Source organism: Protopterus annectens, chromosome 5.part1, assembly GCF_019279795.1.
Source record: "Protopterus annectens isolate FY-2018-M chromosome 5.part1, PAN1.0, whole genome shotgun sequence".
Taxonomy (NCBI): domain Eukaryota; kingdom Metazoa; phylum Chordata; order Ceratodontiformes; family Protopteridae; genus Protopterus; species Protopterus annectens.
The window spans coordinates 794663065-794680072 of NC_056736.1; the positions used below are offsets into that span (position 1 = coordinate 794663065).

The window sequence follows — 17008 nt, forward strand, 5'->3', positions numbered from 1 at the left end:
ATAGATTTGTGGGGAATTAGTAGGCCTAAGAGAAGGAAACGACGGCCTCAACAGCAAACAGCAAACAAAAGAAAAAAATAGGGCGATAGATAGGAGGTAGCAACACCTAACTACAAGGAATACTACAGTTAAGAAAATACCAAGATTCTTGCAAAAAATAACAAGAAAAAGTACAACTTAGCCTGAGCCAGTCGCAGCTTGAAGCTTCAAGCGGCAAATGAGATCTGGGTAACTCTTGCTAGGCATGTTGGGATAGGGTCTAGCCTCGAGCCAGTTGCAGCTCTCGAGCTTTAGGATACAGCTACGTCGGAGCAGAGTATCAGCTCAGAACCCACCACGCAAGAATGAAGGTGAGACAGAGACAACATAACATCAAATATTATAATTTACCTGAGAATAAGAGGACACTCAGCCTTTAAAACCAGGATTTTAAGTAGAACTTTTGATCAAAACACAGAAAAATCAGCAACAACATATACTACAACTACCAGTGATGTTGATTAGGAAGTAAATGCCCAGGCTGTGTTCCTGTTAAGAAGTCAGAAGTAAACTGAAACTGTAAGCAGTGACTAACTACATGATGTTCATGCTAGGCCCCAGAACTTGTTTTGGGGAAGGTCATTATATTGTAATATGTACTTGTTCTCTGTAATAGCCACTATTTATGTTATAAGCCCGTGAATTGTGATTTCTAACTGTATGGCAGCTTGTAACTTTTATTGCCTAACACTATACTGTGATTACGCTGATGCGTTTGCTGAAATGTTTGACTGTTTTCTGGCTTGATTGAGCCTATGTTATTTTGTCTCACCTACAATCTGTTTAGAGTGTTAATGTGTACAGTGTTTTAAGAGCATTTTCACCTGCCTAATCTACAGTCATTGTTTTTATATACTGCTCATTTATTTTTCATTTTATTTTTTTTTTTTCCTACCAGCTGGTCTAAGGCTTTTTCTCATATTTCTGAAAGACTGAAGTGACCTATTTGGAATCCTAAGACCTTCCTTATCCACCCTCCAATACCTGCCTGGGGTAGTATTCACCTGGGTTACCTCCCTGGACAAAAGCCACAGTAATTTGCTCTGTATGTCTCAGTGTTTTTGATCTCTCCATAAGCATTATTGTTTTGATAATACATTACTTTGTATTGATGTATTACACCACTGCCTGACTCTGTCAGCAGCCATCAGCAGCCATAACCCCTCCATCTGCTCCCCTACCCCTTACTACAGTCCATCTCCGTGTTCATGTAGCTCCTTCCCTATCTTACATTAGCCTTATAACTGTTCCCTACTCCATTATTTGCCCTTCCCCTTTTCCTAATCTCCTGTATTCTCCTCCCAAGGTTACCCTAAACCTAAACAAATAGGGGTCTGTCGTCTTCTTTCCCCTGTAGACAACCTAGTCTCTCTCCCTACCTCATTTCTCTATTGTTCTGCTTGCAGGTCTGCCCTTCACTATATATCCCCTTCTACTATCCTGTAGAGTCCTGTCTATATTGTCTGCTCCACGGTCCTCTCCCTACTCCCCGTTAACCCCTTCTCCCTGACTAGTCCACCCTATCTTTTTCTCCCTGTACTGGTTTCACTTCTTTTTCTCTCCTCTCTTATACTACTCCCATAACCCCTGCATAATCTCAACCTTATTTACTGCTCTTCTGTCTCCTGCCCTGGTCCTCTACCTTACTGATTGTTTCTCTCCCTCTGGTCTCACCTTACTTGTGTGTGCCCCGCTCCGCTCCCCTCCCTACCCCCAATTCCCACCCACCCCCAGGGGTCCTCAACTTATACCTCACTAGACACTCCCCCTTTCTCTCCCTACCAATCCTCTTCCACTCTAATAATTCTATTCCACTATTCTCCTTCCTCCCTCTTAGCCTCTCTCCATAGATTGACTCTCTACTGGTACTTTGACTTACACTATCACACTACCTACATCCACCCTTTATTCACTAATTACCATGCCTCCTACACTCAAAGCTTTGTTCACACATATCTTACTCTTCACCTCTACTATAACCTTCCTAGCTATACCTTATTACTTCACCTTCCTTGAAAAGATTACTCTATATGAACAAAACCTTCACCTCCAACAAACTTTACCTACCTCTTCTCAGAAAACCCTCAATCATAGTAACATAACCTGTTCCTCTAACTTTCTACTACCCAGATACCATAGATCATCCCATACTTCATACTACTTAAACAAAAGGTACCCATATATCATCCCCAACATCTTTAAATCCCAACTTTGTTCACAGAGGAACCTCCTCCTACATGGTGACATTCATCCCAATCCAGGTCCTATTACCAACATTAATGTAAGTCCAAGTAATATGTCTACTACAATACCTCCATCCTGTACTAATTCAGCCAACTCCCTTCTAATAGCTCACCTTAACATTAGGAGCTTAAATAATAAAACTCACCACCTCCATTCCCTCCTAGACTTACACTCATTTGATATTCTATGTCTCACAGAAACTTGGCTAAAACCCTCTACTAAAGACCAAGAAATCATTCCTCCTGGCTTTAACATACTGAGATGTGACCGCATAAAGAAGAAAGGTGGAGGAATAGCCATTATCTATAAATCTAATCTTCAAGTTACACTCTATAATGAACTTCCACCTCTAGACTCCAAAGCCGAAATTTTATCTATCAAACTGCTAATTACCAACAATAAATCTATATATATAATTTGTTTGTACCTTCCCCCTTGAAAGAATTCCCATATCCTTGAGGAATTACTTAGTTCACTTTCAAACCAACTACCCCAAGAAACCATTATACTTGGTGACGTCAACATTGACTAGTTAACCTGTTCATCCCAGCACCCTACTAGTCATATAAATCTCTATGGGTTCTCACAATTAATGACCACTCCAACTAGAATTCATAAACCTAATAAAAAAGAAACAACTCTAGACTGGATCCTTATTAATAACCATCCTAACCTCTACACTCCAGGAACACTCCCTGATAATATTAGCGATCACATGCTCACTTATATTATTAGACAAAAATTGCATGTCCCAACTACCCATAAATTCAAGACATCTCGCTCAAAAAGATTCTTCAATCCTGAACAGTTCCTCACAGAACTAAAAGCATGTAACTGGTCTCCACTAACCCACCTTGAACTCAATGAAGCTGTTACCTACTTTAATACCAATTTTCTACAGATCCTTGACTTTCATGCTCCCATTCGCACTACTAGGATAAGATCCAAAACGGCACCTTGGCTAACAAAACAAACTAAGAACAAAATGATCCTTAGAAATAAAATCTGGGCTAAATGGAGAGCTACTAAATGTCCTTTAGATCGCCTTCTCTTTAAACAATTAAGAAATGCCACCAAGAAAGATACTCTCACAGATAAAAAGGAATTTTATCTTCACCTACAACAAACTAGTCAACAAACCCATAAAGATTCTGGTCAGGCATTAATAAACTTCTTAATCCAGGAAATACAACTACTCCCACACCTTCTGGCTTTAACCTTAGCAACTCCACTCTGATCCCAGATGCCTTCAACAACTATTTTACAGAAGTTATTCAAACCCTAGCTAATTCACTACCCACTTCTACTCCTACCTTATCTATTACTTCTAATACCTCCTCTAACACCTTTCATATTCAACCTGTTGCCACATCTCTTATCTTTAAGCTTCTCAAGAAACTTAAACCTTGCACTCCATCTGCTGACCAACTCCCATCTGAATACCTACAAATTGCTGCAGAAGCTATAGCATACCCTATTTCCATACTTATTAATAGAACTATCTCTGAAGGAAAAATCCCCACCATATGGAAAATATCTCACATCATCCCCCTACATAAAGGGGGCTCCTCTACTGAGCTCTCAAACTTTCGCCCTATTGCCTTACTCTCCCCGTTATCAAAGATCATGGAAAGATGCATACACAAACAATTTCTTTCCTACCTTCTACAAAACAGACTTCTAGCCAATTGTCAACATGGTTTTAGACCTTCCCACAGCACTACAACTGCCCTCCTTTCCTTTACTGACATTATTAATAATAATAAGAACAATAATCTCCTCTCCTCTGCACTATTCCTAGACCTGTCAAAAGCCTTTGACATGGTTAACCATAACATACTTCTTGACAAACTAAATCTCTATTGTCTGAGCTCTCAAGCACTGCAATGGTTTAGGAGCTATCTCCAACACAGGCAACAAGCAGTTCTATGGCAGAATAACCTATCTTCCTTACTACCAGTAAACATAGGTGTTCCACAAGGCTCAATCTTAGGTCCCTTGCTTTTTCCCTTTTTATTAATGACCTACATGTAAACATTCCCCAAGCCATCTGCATTCAATATGCCGATGACTCAACTTTAATCTGTTCTGCTAATAATGTTTCCTCACTACAATCCCTTACTCAAACAGCTTTCCATAAAGTTGAAAATTGGTTTATGGAACATTCCCTTCTTCTAAATCCCAAAAAAACAAAACTTCTTCTCTTTTCTCCTACTCTCAAATCTTCCTCACCTTTCTTCTCCATCTCCTCTAATAATGCCACCTGTATAAGCCCAGACATGACCACTCGCCTATTAGGTATTACTATTGACAACCGTCTTAATTTTGATCACCATATTGATAACACCATCAAATCAGTTAACAAAAAAATAGGTACTCTCTACAGAATTAAACCCTTCCTTACCCCAGCAGCTAGAAAAACCATTGCCCAAACCCACCTGATCTCTACCCTTTTCTATGCCTCTGCCATTTATACTAACTTATCAAAAAATAACATTACCAAACTCTCTACCTGCTACAACAGTATAACTAGATTCATTATGGCTACACCCTTCAGAACTCACCACTGTCTTAACCTCAGACAACTGGATTGGTTAGAACTTAATAGCCACTTACTCTATCAACAACTAACTATCATTCATAAGTCCCTTTACTACCCAGATGCTACCCCTAGCCTTACAAAACTAATTACCCCTTATAAAAACCTAGCCACACTCCGATCTGCTAACAAACTACTAGTAGCCTCGACTAAATCTTACAATAAAGCTGGTGACTCATTATTTTCAAATTCTGTTGGGAAAATCTGGAACCAACTCCCTCAAGAAATAACCAACATTGACTCCACATCCCTTTTTAAAAAACATATCAAAGAGCACCTAAAAACCCACTGGCTATGTCCCTGTGCTAACCCTGACTGAAAACACTACCCCCTTACTCTTACTTCACTCACCCTCCCCTGTTTCTTGCCTCTAAATACCACACTTACTGATACCAGCCACTTCCTTATTTTGAATCCTCTATACATTTTACCTATTCTCTCTTTCATCTTTAACATAGGCAATTTTAGTGGCTTCCTAATCAGCTCTTTTTATTACTCTTACTTTCTTTCCTGCTTACCTGAAATTTCTGTTTTTAACCAGCTGTTTCATTTATAGTTGTTAATTATGATTTTAGGTTGTCTAGTCTGTTTCTGTTTTTCTCTTTTACTCTTTTAGTATTACTCATGCTTACCATTGTATCATTTTGTACTTTTGCTTGCTATTGTCTTTTTTATTGTAAATGTTTGCTTACTGCCTGTATTTTGGAGCTTTTCTCCCCGGGCCTCTACTGAAAATGGATATATGTCCAGCTAGACTAGCCCGGTCAACAAATGTAAAATAAATAATAAATAATAAATAAATGTGGCTGCAGAAGTAGTCAAGGGACGGTGTCAAAATATCAGTGGGAAAAAGATTCTACCAAGCTGAATTCTAAACATAAGAAGAGATCATATGTGTTGGATCATAGGAAGTTACTAGGCTAATGGCCCTTGGGGCCTTACAAGCCTAGCCACGCTCTAGCCTTAGTTCCATGGTCAGCACCTAATCCCCATGTCCATGAGGGACACACGTGCAACCCCCGGACGGAGTGAATTTAAGGTTACCCATCCAATCATCCAGATTGCATTTAAAGAGGGCAAATGAAGTGCTCTGTTTGACATGAAGTGGGAGTCTGTTCCAAACGTTCCTCCAGCAGGTTCTGTTAATGTCACATACCAGGTTAAAGTCTTTAGAGTGAGTAACCTGTGTACCATTTGACTTGTGGATAGGCAGCATTTCCAATAAAGCAGGGTCAGAGATTGCCTTATATGGAAGTCAAAGATCACCTCTGAGTAGCCTGTATGAAACAGAATAAAGTGACAGTGATTTCAGACGATCCATATAGGACAGATACCGAAGACTTTGAATTTTCCTTGTGAGGAATCTTTGTGGTTTCTCCAATTGCTGCAGGTGCTTAAAAAGGTACATATTAAAAGGGGTGTTGTACTCAACTATTGGCCTGGTGAGAGAAAAGTACAGGGAAGTTATAACTTCTGTTTTTCTGGAGGCAATGCCCTTAGTTATGAGATGAGCAATACAGAATGCCCTTCTTACCACTGTGGAGACATGGTGATCAAAGGTAAAACTGCTGTCAATCTGTGTGTCCAGGTCTCTCACCACTGAGTGCATACTTAGGGTGTTGCTATTGATGTGGTAGTTAGCAGGACCATCACTCTTACCATAACAGATGATAATACATTTTTTTGCATTGAATTTAAGGCCATGACTTTGGCACCAATCATTTGTTTGTGTAAGACACTCTTGTAGGATGTTGACATCATTTGGAGATTCTATGACCACTCCCAGTTTGCAGTTATCAGCAAGCTTTGTCAGCCACAGACTTTTAGATTTTGCTTGTACTTTGGAGACAGAGTCCAAACAGCAGAGGTCCCAGGACTGATCCCTGTGGAACACCACTGATTACAGGTCTGCTGTTGGAGGTGAATTCCCCTATTTTGACTATATGTGTTCTATCAGTGAGCCAGTTAGCGTCCCACCTAATGATATAAGGGTTGATACCTAGTTGATACCTAGCTGGATGAGTTTGTCAATGATGCCTGTGTGAGGGGATAGTGTCAAAAGTCTTGGCTAAGTCTAGGTAGGCTGTGTGCACAGATTTCCCCTCGTCCAGGGCCTTGGTGACTGTTTCAAAGAAGTCCACCAGGTTTACCGGGCATAATCTCCCTTTGACAAATCCAAATTGAGTAGGGTCAAGTGTTTGGAAATTATCTATATCTTTGTTGATAAGGTCCATGATGATTCACTTCATGGCCTTGCAGATAAGGCTAGTCAGGCTAATAGGTCTATAGTTGCTGGGGTCAGCAGAAGCACCACCTTTGTGTGAGGGAATACAAGTGGTCGTTTTTCATTCAATTGGGATGAAGCTGGTGCTTAGACTATGACTGAAAAGAGTACAATGGTGTTGCTAATTCTTGGTGGAGCCCATGTAGGATGCAGCCTGGTATGTTATCAGGTCCCATAGATGCTGTGTTTTTGGCCTTATTGAGGGTGTTTATGATCTGCTCTTTAGAGATATAAGGTAGGGGACAGGTGGTAGGGATGTCAAGGGGTATGTATGCTGGGGACACGGGAGTGAAGTTTTTACAGAACCTGTCAGCCAACAGGTTAGCTATGTCCACAGGCTCAGTATATGTAGTATCATTAACTACCAGTTCAACACAAATTTGGGCCTTTGCTTTTAGGTTACGGATGTAACTAAAGAACGCCTTAGGGTTGTCCTTAGTGGAGGAAGGTAGTCTGGATTTGTGATTTGCTTTGGAGGACTTCACAAAAAGTCTTACTTGCTTGTTTAAGCTGAGGAGGGAGTGTTTCCAGTTTAGGGCTCGCTCCCTCTTACTCTTAGACAGCAATTTCTTCTTATTATTGTAAAGCCAGTTAATGACAGTTGTCCACCAGGCAGGTTTGCTCTTCCTTGAGGAGCATGTTTTGATCCTATCACGTACAGTCGAGTCAATGTCATTATACATGTGTTTGTATGAAGCATTGGTGTAGAACTCTGCATAGTTGCCAATTCCATTGGATAGGGTGCAGTGAAGCTATTTATACCATCCCGTAAGAGGTTATAATCTGCTTTGGAGAAGTTTTTTTAGTTTAGTTGTTGCTGGGGGTGGTGTCAGGTGTGATAATTACTTCAAATGAGATTGATGTGCAGTAGATATCACCAGGGAAGACCTCACAGTGGGGATGCTACAGTGGTCCCTCATATCGGTAAGCACCAGATCCAGGATGCCTGCCACAGTACTTTGAAATCATACAGAATCTATCTGGATAGTACAGTTGTGTAAATATTCTAATAGATCACTGCTGCAGTAGCCTAAGCTGTTATGGTTACATCCTGCCAAGGATATGACTAACTAGACAACGTTTCAAATCTTAAGGGCACTTTCCATGACCTCTATCCTCTGCATACAGTAAAGAGTGCCAAAAACCTTCAGAACTTTATCGGCCCAAGAAGGTAGGCAATAGCCCTGAAAGGAAAATTGCTAGGAAAAGTAAAACAAAAATAACTATTTAAACCCTGGCAATACTAAAATAATCAAAGAGGGGGATGGAGGGATGGGACAGCTACTGAAACAGTAATCTTTTAGAACATCTACTGATGTACTGTCCGTGTCCCGTATGGACAGAGACAGTCTGTAAAATGACTGAGGGCTCCAACACCCAGAGTCCCACTACCCTGATACTACCCCATCCCATATCTGGGGAGTTAAGATGTAATACTGTCATATCCTGGGTTTTATTGGCTAGATTGGTTAAGGCTGTTGCGCCATTAGCCTAGTAAATACCTATGAACCTTTGATATGGTAAATTTATATACACAGCTGTACCATGTTCAATATTAGATTCTTCCTCCTTTGTTTTGGGGTTCTAGAAAAAGAAAGGGAGATTAATGGATTGGCCTTAGGTAAATTCACAACCACTTTAGGCATAAAAGAAGGATTTATTCTCAAAGAAACCCAGTCATTGGGAAAAATTAGGTAAGAATGACTCATCATAAGAGCCTGTAACTCAGACACTCTTGTAGAGGAAGTCAAAGAAATTAGTAAAAGTGTTCCATGTTAAGAACTTTAAATCAGCCACATCAGGATGTTCAAATGGAAAAAAAAGAGTAAATGTCTCAAACACAAAATTCTGATTCCAAGAAGAATCCACCTGTTTTCTAGGTGGACAGATATTTAAAACCTTTTGACTCTGGAACATGAAAAAAGGGCATGATCCAAGGGCAGACAGATGAATACTGACAGAAAAATAAGAAAGGCAAGATTACAATAACTGTCACAAATAATCAAGATCCAGAGGCAGCCAAGTTTTAAAGGGTCATGGTCCTTGGACTAGCACCAACTAGAAAATCTTTTCCACTTAGACATATATTAAATCTTAGTAGTAGTTTCTTGGCCTCCTTCAGCAGCTGATGCAAATCCTCAGAAAAAAGTGAATGAAAGGTATCACAACTTATCTTCCAGGCAATCAACTGAAGAGTATTCAGGCTGTGGTGTCTCAAACAATTCGTCTTATGTGAGTAAATCCAGTCTCTGTTAATTGCCTTTGTCCACATTCGAAAGAAGAAAGAACCACTTTTGCCTAAGCCAAAGGAGGTCACTACTATTTTTTGTAGGGAGTCCTTCTGGATATTTAGAAGAACACTGGATATCAATGAAAAGGGTGGAAATGCATTGAAGAAAAATTTTGACCATGGAAATGAAAATGTATCTGTCTTCCAGCCCTGTTTGCAAGGAATCCTGCAGCAGAATTTCTTTAATTGTCTGTTTTGAAGGGAGACAAACTGCTCCCCACAGTTTGACAAATTCCTGGAAGACCCCCCCCCCCTTAGTGCAGTTTCCACTTGTGAGCGTCTGTCCTAGTCCTGCTTAGTTTGTCTTCCACAAAGCTTTGATCTAACAATATATGAAGCCTGAAGATGCACACTGAGCTGAGCTGAGTTACTACTTCCCAGGCTACAATAGCAATTTTGCAAAGCGGGCTTGATCTGGTACTCTCCTGTGGTGTTGCCTGTAAAAACTTTCAGAGGTCCTGAAAATCAGAAGTGATTTAGGGTTCTCAAAGAATGGATCGCTGCCAACATTTATTTGACATTTACATGCTTTTGTCTTATTTGTTCCACAGATCTTACACCTTCACACCCTTTGAAACTGCTCTTCTCACCAGGTCTGAAGCATCTCTTGTGTGAGACTGAAGATGAGGTGGGAGTGAGAAAGGGAGACCAGGACTCAGAGAAAAATGCTCTCTCTACTACAGAACCTCCTTCTTTACAAACATCAGAACAAACCTCACAACAAGGATCTAAAAGGATAAAGGATATAAACACTGAGTCAATACTGAACTGACGTGCCTCTTAACTTTTCTTATGAAGTTAGGTCAAGGGAATAATATGAATTATAGAAGCTATGAATCCCAAAATCCTGAGAAATACCTTGGCAAATACGAAAGTTTGGCTAAAAAAACTCATGAACGTAATGTACATCTCTATCTCTACCTCATCTGGAGGAAGAAAAGCCCTTTCCAGAGCAAAATCTAGGAGATATTTCCGGAAAACTGTCCCATGAAACAGAATGAGAGATTATTTCTGTAAATTTACCTGATAACTTCAGACTTACTGGGAGTTTTTGAACACTTGTCAGGGGCTCCTGACAAATGGAAAAAAAAAAGTTTGCAAATATAAGATGTTCATTCAAATAAGGAAAAAATGTGAATGCCTTGAAGTCTAGAATTACTAGAATCGGACAATTTGCAAATAAGTACTCCAATGGATAAGACAAAGAACTGATAGTGAAAGCAAGATAAAGAAAATCTTAGGAAATGTCTGAAATGTTTGTTAGTGGGAATCTAGCTTTACTACGAAAGCAAGTAAACGAGTAACAGGTAACAGGCTCTGAAGGGATAACATTTCTGAACTGTCAGATCTTGACAAAAATATTGAGAAAGGACAGGACTACTACCAGCCTTCAACTTCCTTCTTTCGCACTGGCTCTATAACCACTCCTAAGATAACATTTGCTCTAGAACTGAAATTAACACGGATATTTGTTTTACTGGGAAAGAAGGGAGGGACTCCCATTGCCAAGTGTATTCTTGATGAATAACTTTCAGAACGCATACGTCTGAAATAATATAGTGCCACAAAGGAAGATGTAGGAGTAAAGATAGGGATAGATTGCTTGGGGGGGGGGGGGGGCATTGAAGAGGCAAACAGTGATTCTGACTTTGAAATGCCTTGCCTTTGTTTTTGGAGCCTCCTTGCCATTGCTTTTCAACATCCTGTTTGTTGATACCTTGATGCTTAAATTGTTTTCTGAAAAAGGGAGCTGAGGTGGAAGGAAAATTTTTATTTGTCTTAGACTGGAAGATTTGGGTTACCCCTTGTATCAACATTCCACCAGAAAGGACAGATAGATCCACACCAAAATGTTGGATTTAGCACTTTCGTTTTTTAATAAAAAACTTCATCAGAATGGTGATTCTGATGAAGTTTTTTTTTTTTTTTTTTTTTTATTAAAAAAAGCGCTAAATCCAACATTTTGGTGTGGATCTCTCTGTCCTTTTTGGTGGATTATTAGTCTTGTTCGTGGTGGTGTTTTGCCTTGTATCAACATTCCTCTCTCAATAAATCTCTTGAGAATCTCAGCTGCAGAAGGGCCAGATATAACTATCTTGTCTCATGATTGATATAGAAACAGCAGCTCTGAAGAAGGTATCAGCAGCCTTGTAAGAACACTTTAAGGAATTGTTTTAACTACGTGAGAAACACATAAGCAACAAGCATTCAAGGAATGTTTTTTACCTCAAAAGAGGAGAGATTAACAACTAACTTTTTCATGTTCTCAAAGGACAGAAGTAAAAAGTTTAACATGTGAACCTGGCAGTTGAAATTTTGAATGTTAAAGTGACAGAAGAATAAACTTTCTTCCCAAATTTGTCAAAAGTTTTCCCATCCTTGTCAGAAGGAAATTAATTAACATAACCAATTTATTTAGCAGAAGCACCTTCCAATAACGAAATTACTGCAGGATCTGCTTTAGGGTTAGAACATGAGTATTTGTGAGTTGGAGGTACCTTGCTTAACCTATTAAGACTTCCAAGGAGCAGAATGCTGACTGTCAGGTAAATTAAAACCAATCACAAAAGCATTTTCTAAAGCAAATAAAACAGGAGGTTGTGGAATATCCAACTGTAACAAATCATCATACATATGGTAGGAACTACAAATTTCATTCTGGTCCCATTTAAATACACCTGTTATTTTACATAAGGTTTCAGAAAAAGATAGGTCTTCTGTGGGAAACTTGAAGAGACACTTTCTTCAAAATCAGAATCTTCAGCCTTTGAGAAAGCCCTGAAGCAAAACATTCTTCCTCCAATCCCTGCTTTTCTGATTAAAGATCAGTCAGAAAGAGAGGATTTTTTTTTCTTTTCTGTAGAGAAAGCAGGCACAGTAAAAGCAGAAATTAATTCTGTGGCAAATTCCAGCAAGTCTTCCCTGTCCATAGACATAGATACAAGTGAAGCCATATTTCTTTCTTTCTTTCTTTCTTTCTTTCTTTCTTTCTTTCTTTCTTTCTTTCTTTCTTTTTTCCTTTCCTGGGAGATTCCCTGAAAAAGACTGACCCAAGGCAGGCATACTATCTCAGGACTCAGATTCCCTTTCCTTGCTATGGTGCACATTAAATTTGCACCTTCCCCGAGACTGACAAGACTGGTTCTCCCTTGCCCGCAGAGGGCAACCCTACATCTGCAGGGGGAAATGTCTATCCACCGGTCTTTAGTGACTCTAGATGCTACACTAGATGGACTGAGTTAAAATGAAGAGTGGTCTGAACAACCAATTCCAGCCACAACACACCTACTCATTAATTGCTGAGGCAAAGAAGGAACCAGCTAACACCCAAAGACTCCATGACAACTTTTTGTTCTTCTTGTGGATCAAGAAAGGAAAAACAAAGTAACTACTCCATAGGTCCAGCCATGAAGAAAGTCTAAAAGACTGCAGTAGGTGCATATTTCAATGGCAAGAAATCTCCATAGTTTTTTTGATACTGACTTTTATATAGAGTTCTGCTCAAGCTCTTGGCAGTTACAGTGCACAGAAGGTGCTTTTAAGCTTTGAAAAGCTGGCTGTTTGGTCATAATCTTGGCAGGATATAACCCTAATAGCTTAGGCTACAGCTGTGATCTAATGCTGAATATCACTCCATATGGATGTTAGGAGGGAAGAAGGTGAAAGAGCTGAAAAGTATTGTTTAACAATATATTAAAATAAGGGACAGTACCAGCAACTTGGAAGAAAGCTATGGTGCTACCTAAACAAGGCAAAGGCCTTTTAAACAAACTTCATAAAGCCTAGTTTCAAGTTTTGAACCATGACTATAAAACATTTGTCTATGCTAGCTGAAAGACTGTCTTAAGGTGTTGCCAAAACTGACAACTATGGATCAGTGTAGTTTTGTAGAGGGGAGGCAAGCATTTGACATTAACAAAATGATGATGGTCCAGAGGGAAGCAGAGTGCAGGATAATATTATTATTTTTGGTGGGTCTCGATGTAGAGAATACACTCAATAATGTTAGCTTGGATTTTACAAGTAAGGCAATGATAGCATTTTAGTTTCATAATAGATTATTGAGATTAATGACATATAATATATGGTCAGAAGTACGGGTTAGGTGGAAGAGCTCTTCTCTGACAAGCAGCATTTAAACCGAAGAACCAGGCAAAGGTGACGTCTTTTCCCTTTATTTGCCTTATTTTCTTTGTCAAAGCTCTAAATACAAGGCACTCGAAAATTCAAGGGTATAGCTGCTATGGTAGGGGTTGGCATAAGGTGATTAAGATGTTTTACACAAGGTACAGAGTTTTAATTCTCAACTTTGACAGAAATTGGCTAGGCTTAAAATGGCCCACAAGGGCAGCTAGCATAGTACTCTCCTATGAACCCATAAGCTACAATTCAACCTAGTCAACAAATAATGCAATGAATGAAAATTACTATACAAATAAAGTATTTTCTTCTAACTGCCTCATTATACTGCCCTTCTTGTCAAAATTAATTCAAGTCACCCAAAAGGAAAAAAAAAGAGGTAAAGTATACAAGTTCCCACTTCAGCATTGCTATAAATAAATGGAGACTGGTGCACGGTTTCTAGTATAAATAAACCCATTCATGACCAGCATCAGCTTAAGGAGTCATACTGTGATATTTCTTGACATTGTCTTGCAAAAATATCCCCTGAAAAAAAATGCATTATTACTCCTAAAACTTTGCACTCCCTTTCATTGCATGTACAGCTTGTGAAACAGTGAGCTACAATTAACCTCTTAGACTGGGAATGGATAACTAACCCCAATAAGAAAAGTAATTTTTTCAAGTAAAATTAAAATAATTCACTGAAAGAAATTATACATTTTCATGTTACCTGATAATTTCTAAGCTCTGCAATTTTCTCATGTTGCACAGCAGAATCATTCCAGATAAGGTTAGCAGTATCATCTTCATCTCTAGTTTTGATAAATCCCATCTCTTCTATAGCTAAACGAACTATTAAAAACAACACAAAGTATTATGTCTTTATCATAGCATAAACATAGTTAACATTTTTTGTGTCTTACCACTGGCACACTTTTGAAACATGGTTTTTGCAAACTCACATGCAATATACATTCCTGTCCTGCAAATTTCACTATAGACATCTAGTTTGTTACACTACAAATCATTCTTCCAAAGACCTCTGTACTATGCCATTAACCTCATGCAGATGTACATCAGTTTTAGTGACAACATTTTATTTAGCTGAACAATCAAAAGTTATGTACTTACCATAATTATAGATCTGCAAGGTCATAGCTCTCCGAGTACTGCTAGGACTGTAGTATCAGATCAAAGTCAGCTAGGCACTATGATGTGAACTTTCCTATGCTTCATCACCTTCCCCTTCACCCATAACTCCTAGCATACTACCATCTCACTCAAGATCACAGTAGGCTGCTTGAAGCTTGAACAACTAACAATCACTGCCCTACTTATATCTACACCACCCTCCTGCCAGGCCAGGGGTAGGTAGGTGGAACTGTACAGGAGGATGAACTATCAGCATACACATCAATCACTAGGGTAAGTAAATAATGTCTGAACCTGTCACAGTCTGGTTCATCCTCCTCAGCCGTTAGGCCACAGTCCACAGCAACCAACCTGGGTGATCTAAAAAAAGAATACCTTGGATGACAGCAGCTCCAAATGCTAAATAACACCAGGAGATTACATCTAGTTTGTAATGCTTCACAAAGTTGCCCTGGGAAGCTCAGAGGTGGCCACTGTTCTTGTACAGAGTGCTTTAGGTTCTCCTCCTAAGGACATTGCATACTTCTAATATACAAGTCTAATACAGTCAGAAAACTATCTTGATGAAATATTTTAGAAATATGGACACCTGAGTAATCTTTCCTAATGTCCTCAGTGTGATGCAGATAAAATCAAATCTATTTGTGAAAATCTAGACAAAGAAGCTTCTCATATGTTAGAATGATTCAGAAAAAAACATCACAGGGAGATTTTGCTAATATTCATCTTGGTAGCCATTAAACACTAGGCATGGCTGTGATGACACATGAAGTCTGAAGATCAGACATAGACCTGGCAGATGTATCAGGCATAATGAAAATATTTTTCCAGGACAAAAGCTATAACTTTGCCCTACAGGCCAGTTCAAGGGAAGGTTGGGTCAACTGCTGTAGCACACAACTGAGGTCCCAAGGTGGGACAGCATCCCTAAATGAAGGTGTGAGGAGGAAGGATTCCCTCAGAAAAGTCTTGCACAGAGTCTACTAGAGATACTTGCCTGCTAGTTGCTCTCAAAACACTAGCCTGCCTCACAAATATGAGCACTACTGTCAAGGTAACAAAGCTGCAGTAATGCGTATAGTATGCACACGACAATGTAATGTAGAACAGAACAAACACGAGCACTAGTATCAAGGTAACAAAGCGGCAGCAATGAGTAAAGTAAGCACACTGCAGTTTAATGTAGAACACAGTAAATACAAGCACTAGTATCAAGGTAACAAAGTGGCAGTAATGAGTACAGTATACACACCACAGTTTAATGCAGAACAGAACAAATGCAAGCACTAGTATCAAGGTAACAAAGCGGCAGTAATGAGTATAGTATGCACACCACAGTTTAATGTAGAAAAGAACAAATGCAACCACAAGTATCAAGGTAACAAAGTCACAGTAATGAGTATAGTATGTGTGAAGCTATGTGAAGGCTGCCAGCATACCTAGATAGAATTTTGTAGATAATTCTATGTCTTTGTAAATATCGATAAAAGCCATAGGCTTGTTCCCTTCAATGAGAAAATTGTGTTAAATGTTCAACATCAAAAATGTAAAAACAGTTCACACTGCTGGAAGAAAGCTGATAAGTCAAGCATTGTATGACTGTTGGATCCCAAACTCGGAGCCGTGGTGTCTGAACCAGCAGATTCTTTCTATTGTTTTGAGACCAGAGTTAATTGCTAGATTTTACATATATAATGTCTTTAATTGCAGTGGTTTCCTGACCAGATGCAAGATCAAAGCTATGTTAAACTCTGAGTTTCTGTTAGCCTGGGAAACCAGAGAAGAATGATATAATCTAAAACGAGTCAGCAGTGATGTATTATCAATTTAAAAGACTGTCTCAGAGAGAGAGAGAGAGAGAGACTGAGAGCATTTTGGATTTTGTCTAAAGCTGACAACAACTCGCCAGTACTCTGCTTTTGCTCTATATGTAAGTTTATTTAGAGCTGTGATTGCTCTTAGATATAGATAGTAAATAGTAAGTTTAGTCTAGCTGTTTTCTGTACTGATGTCAGAACTATTCTACTGTATTATTTTAAGCATTTTGCTGTGATCTCTGAACTACTGACTAGCACTGTGTAGTAAGAAGTATTGTCTTGTGTTTTTATTATTTATTATTAAATATTTTTAAACCTTTCAACTGTGGCTGTTTTGTGTAGAGATAATTTAAGCTCTAGAGCACATTGCACGTATATAGTGATACTGTCCAAGCCACTCCAATAGCTTTAGCCCTGGAGTCACATTTACTATTTGGGTAACAATAATATTGCACAGT

At 39.1% G+C, this 17008-nt stretch overlaps 1 protein-coding gene across 4 annotated transcripts in view; it reads right to left on the reverse strand.

Moving 5' to 3' along the window:
- TTLL7 (tubulin tyrosine ligase like 7) overlaps positions 1–17008 on the reverse strand; it is a 1782535-nt gene that overhangs the window by 1184995 nt on the left and 580532 nt on the right. For all 4 annotated transcript variants that reach the window (XM_044073411.1, XM_044073409.1, XM_044073408.1 and 1 more), the window contains exon 4: positions 14312–14433. In XM_044073411.1, the coding sequence (XP_043929346.1) occupies positions 14312–14433 (122 nt within the window). The remainder of the gene's footprint in view (positions 1–14311; positions 14434–17008) is intronic.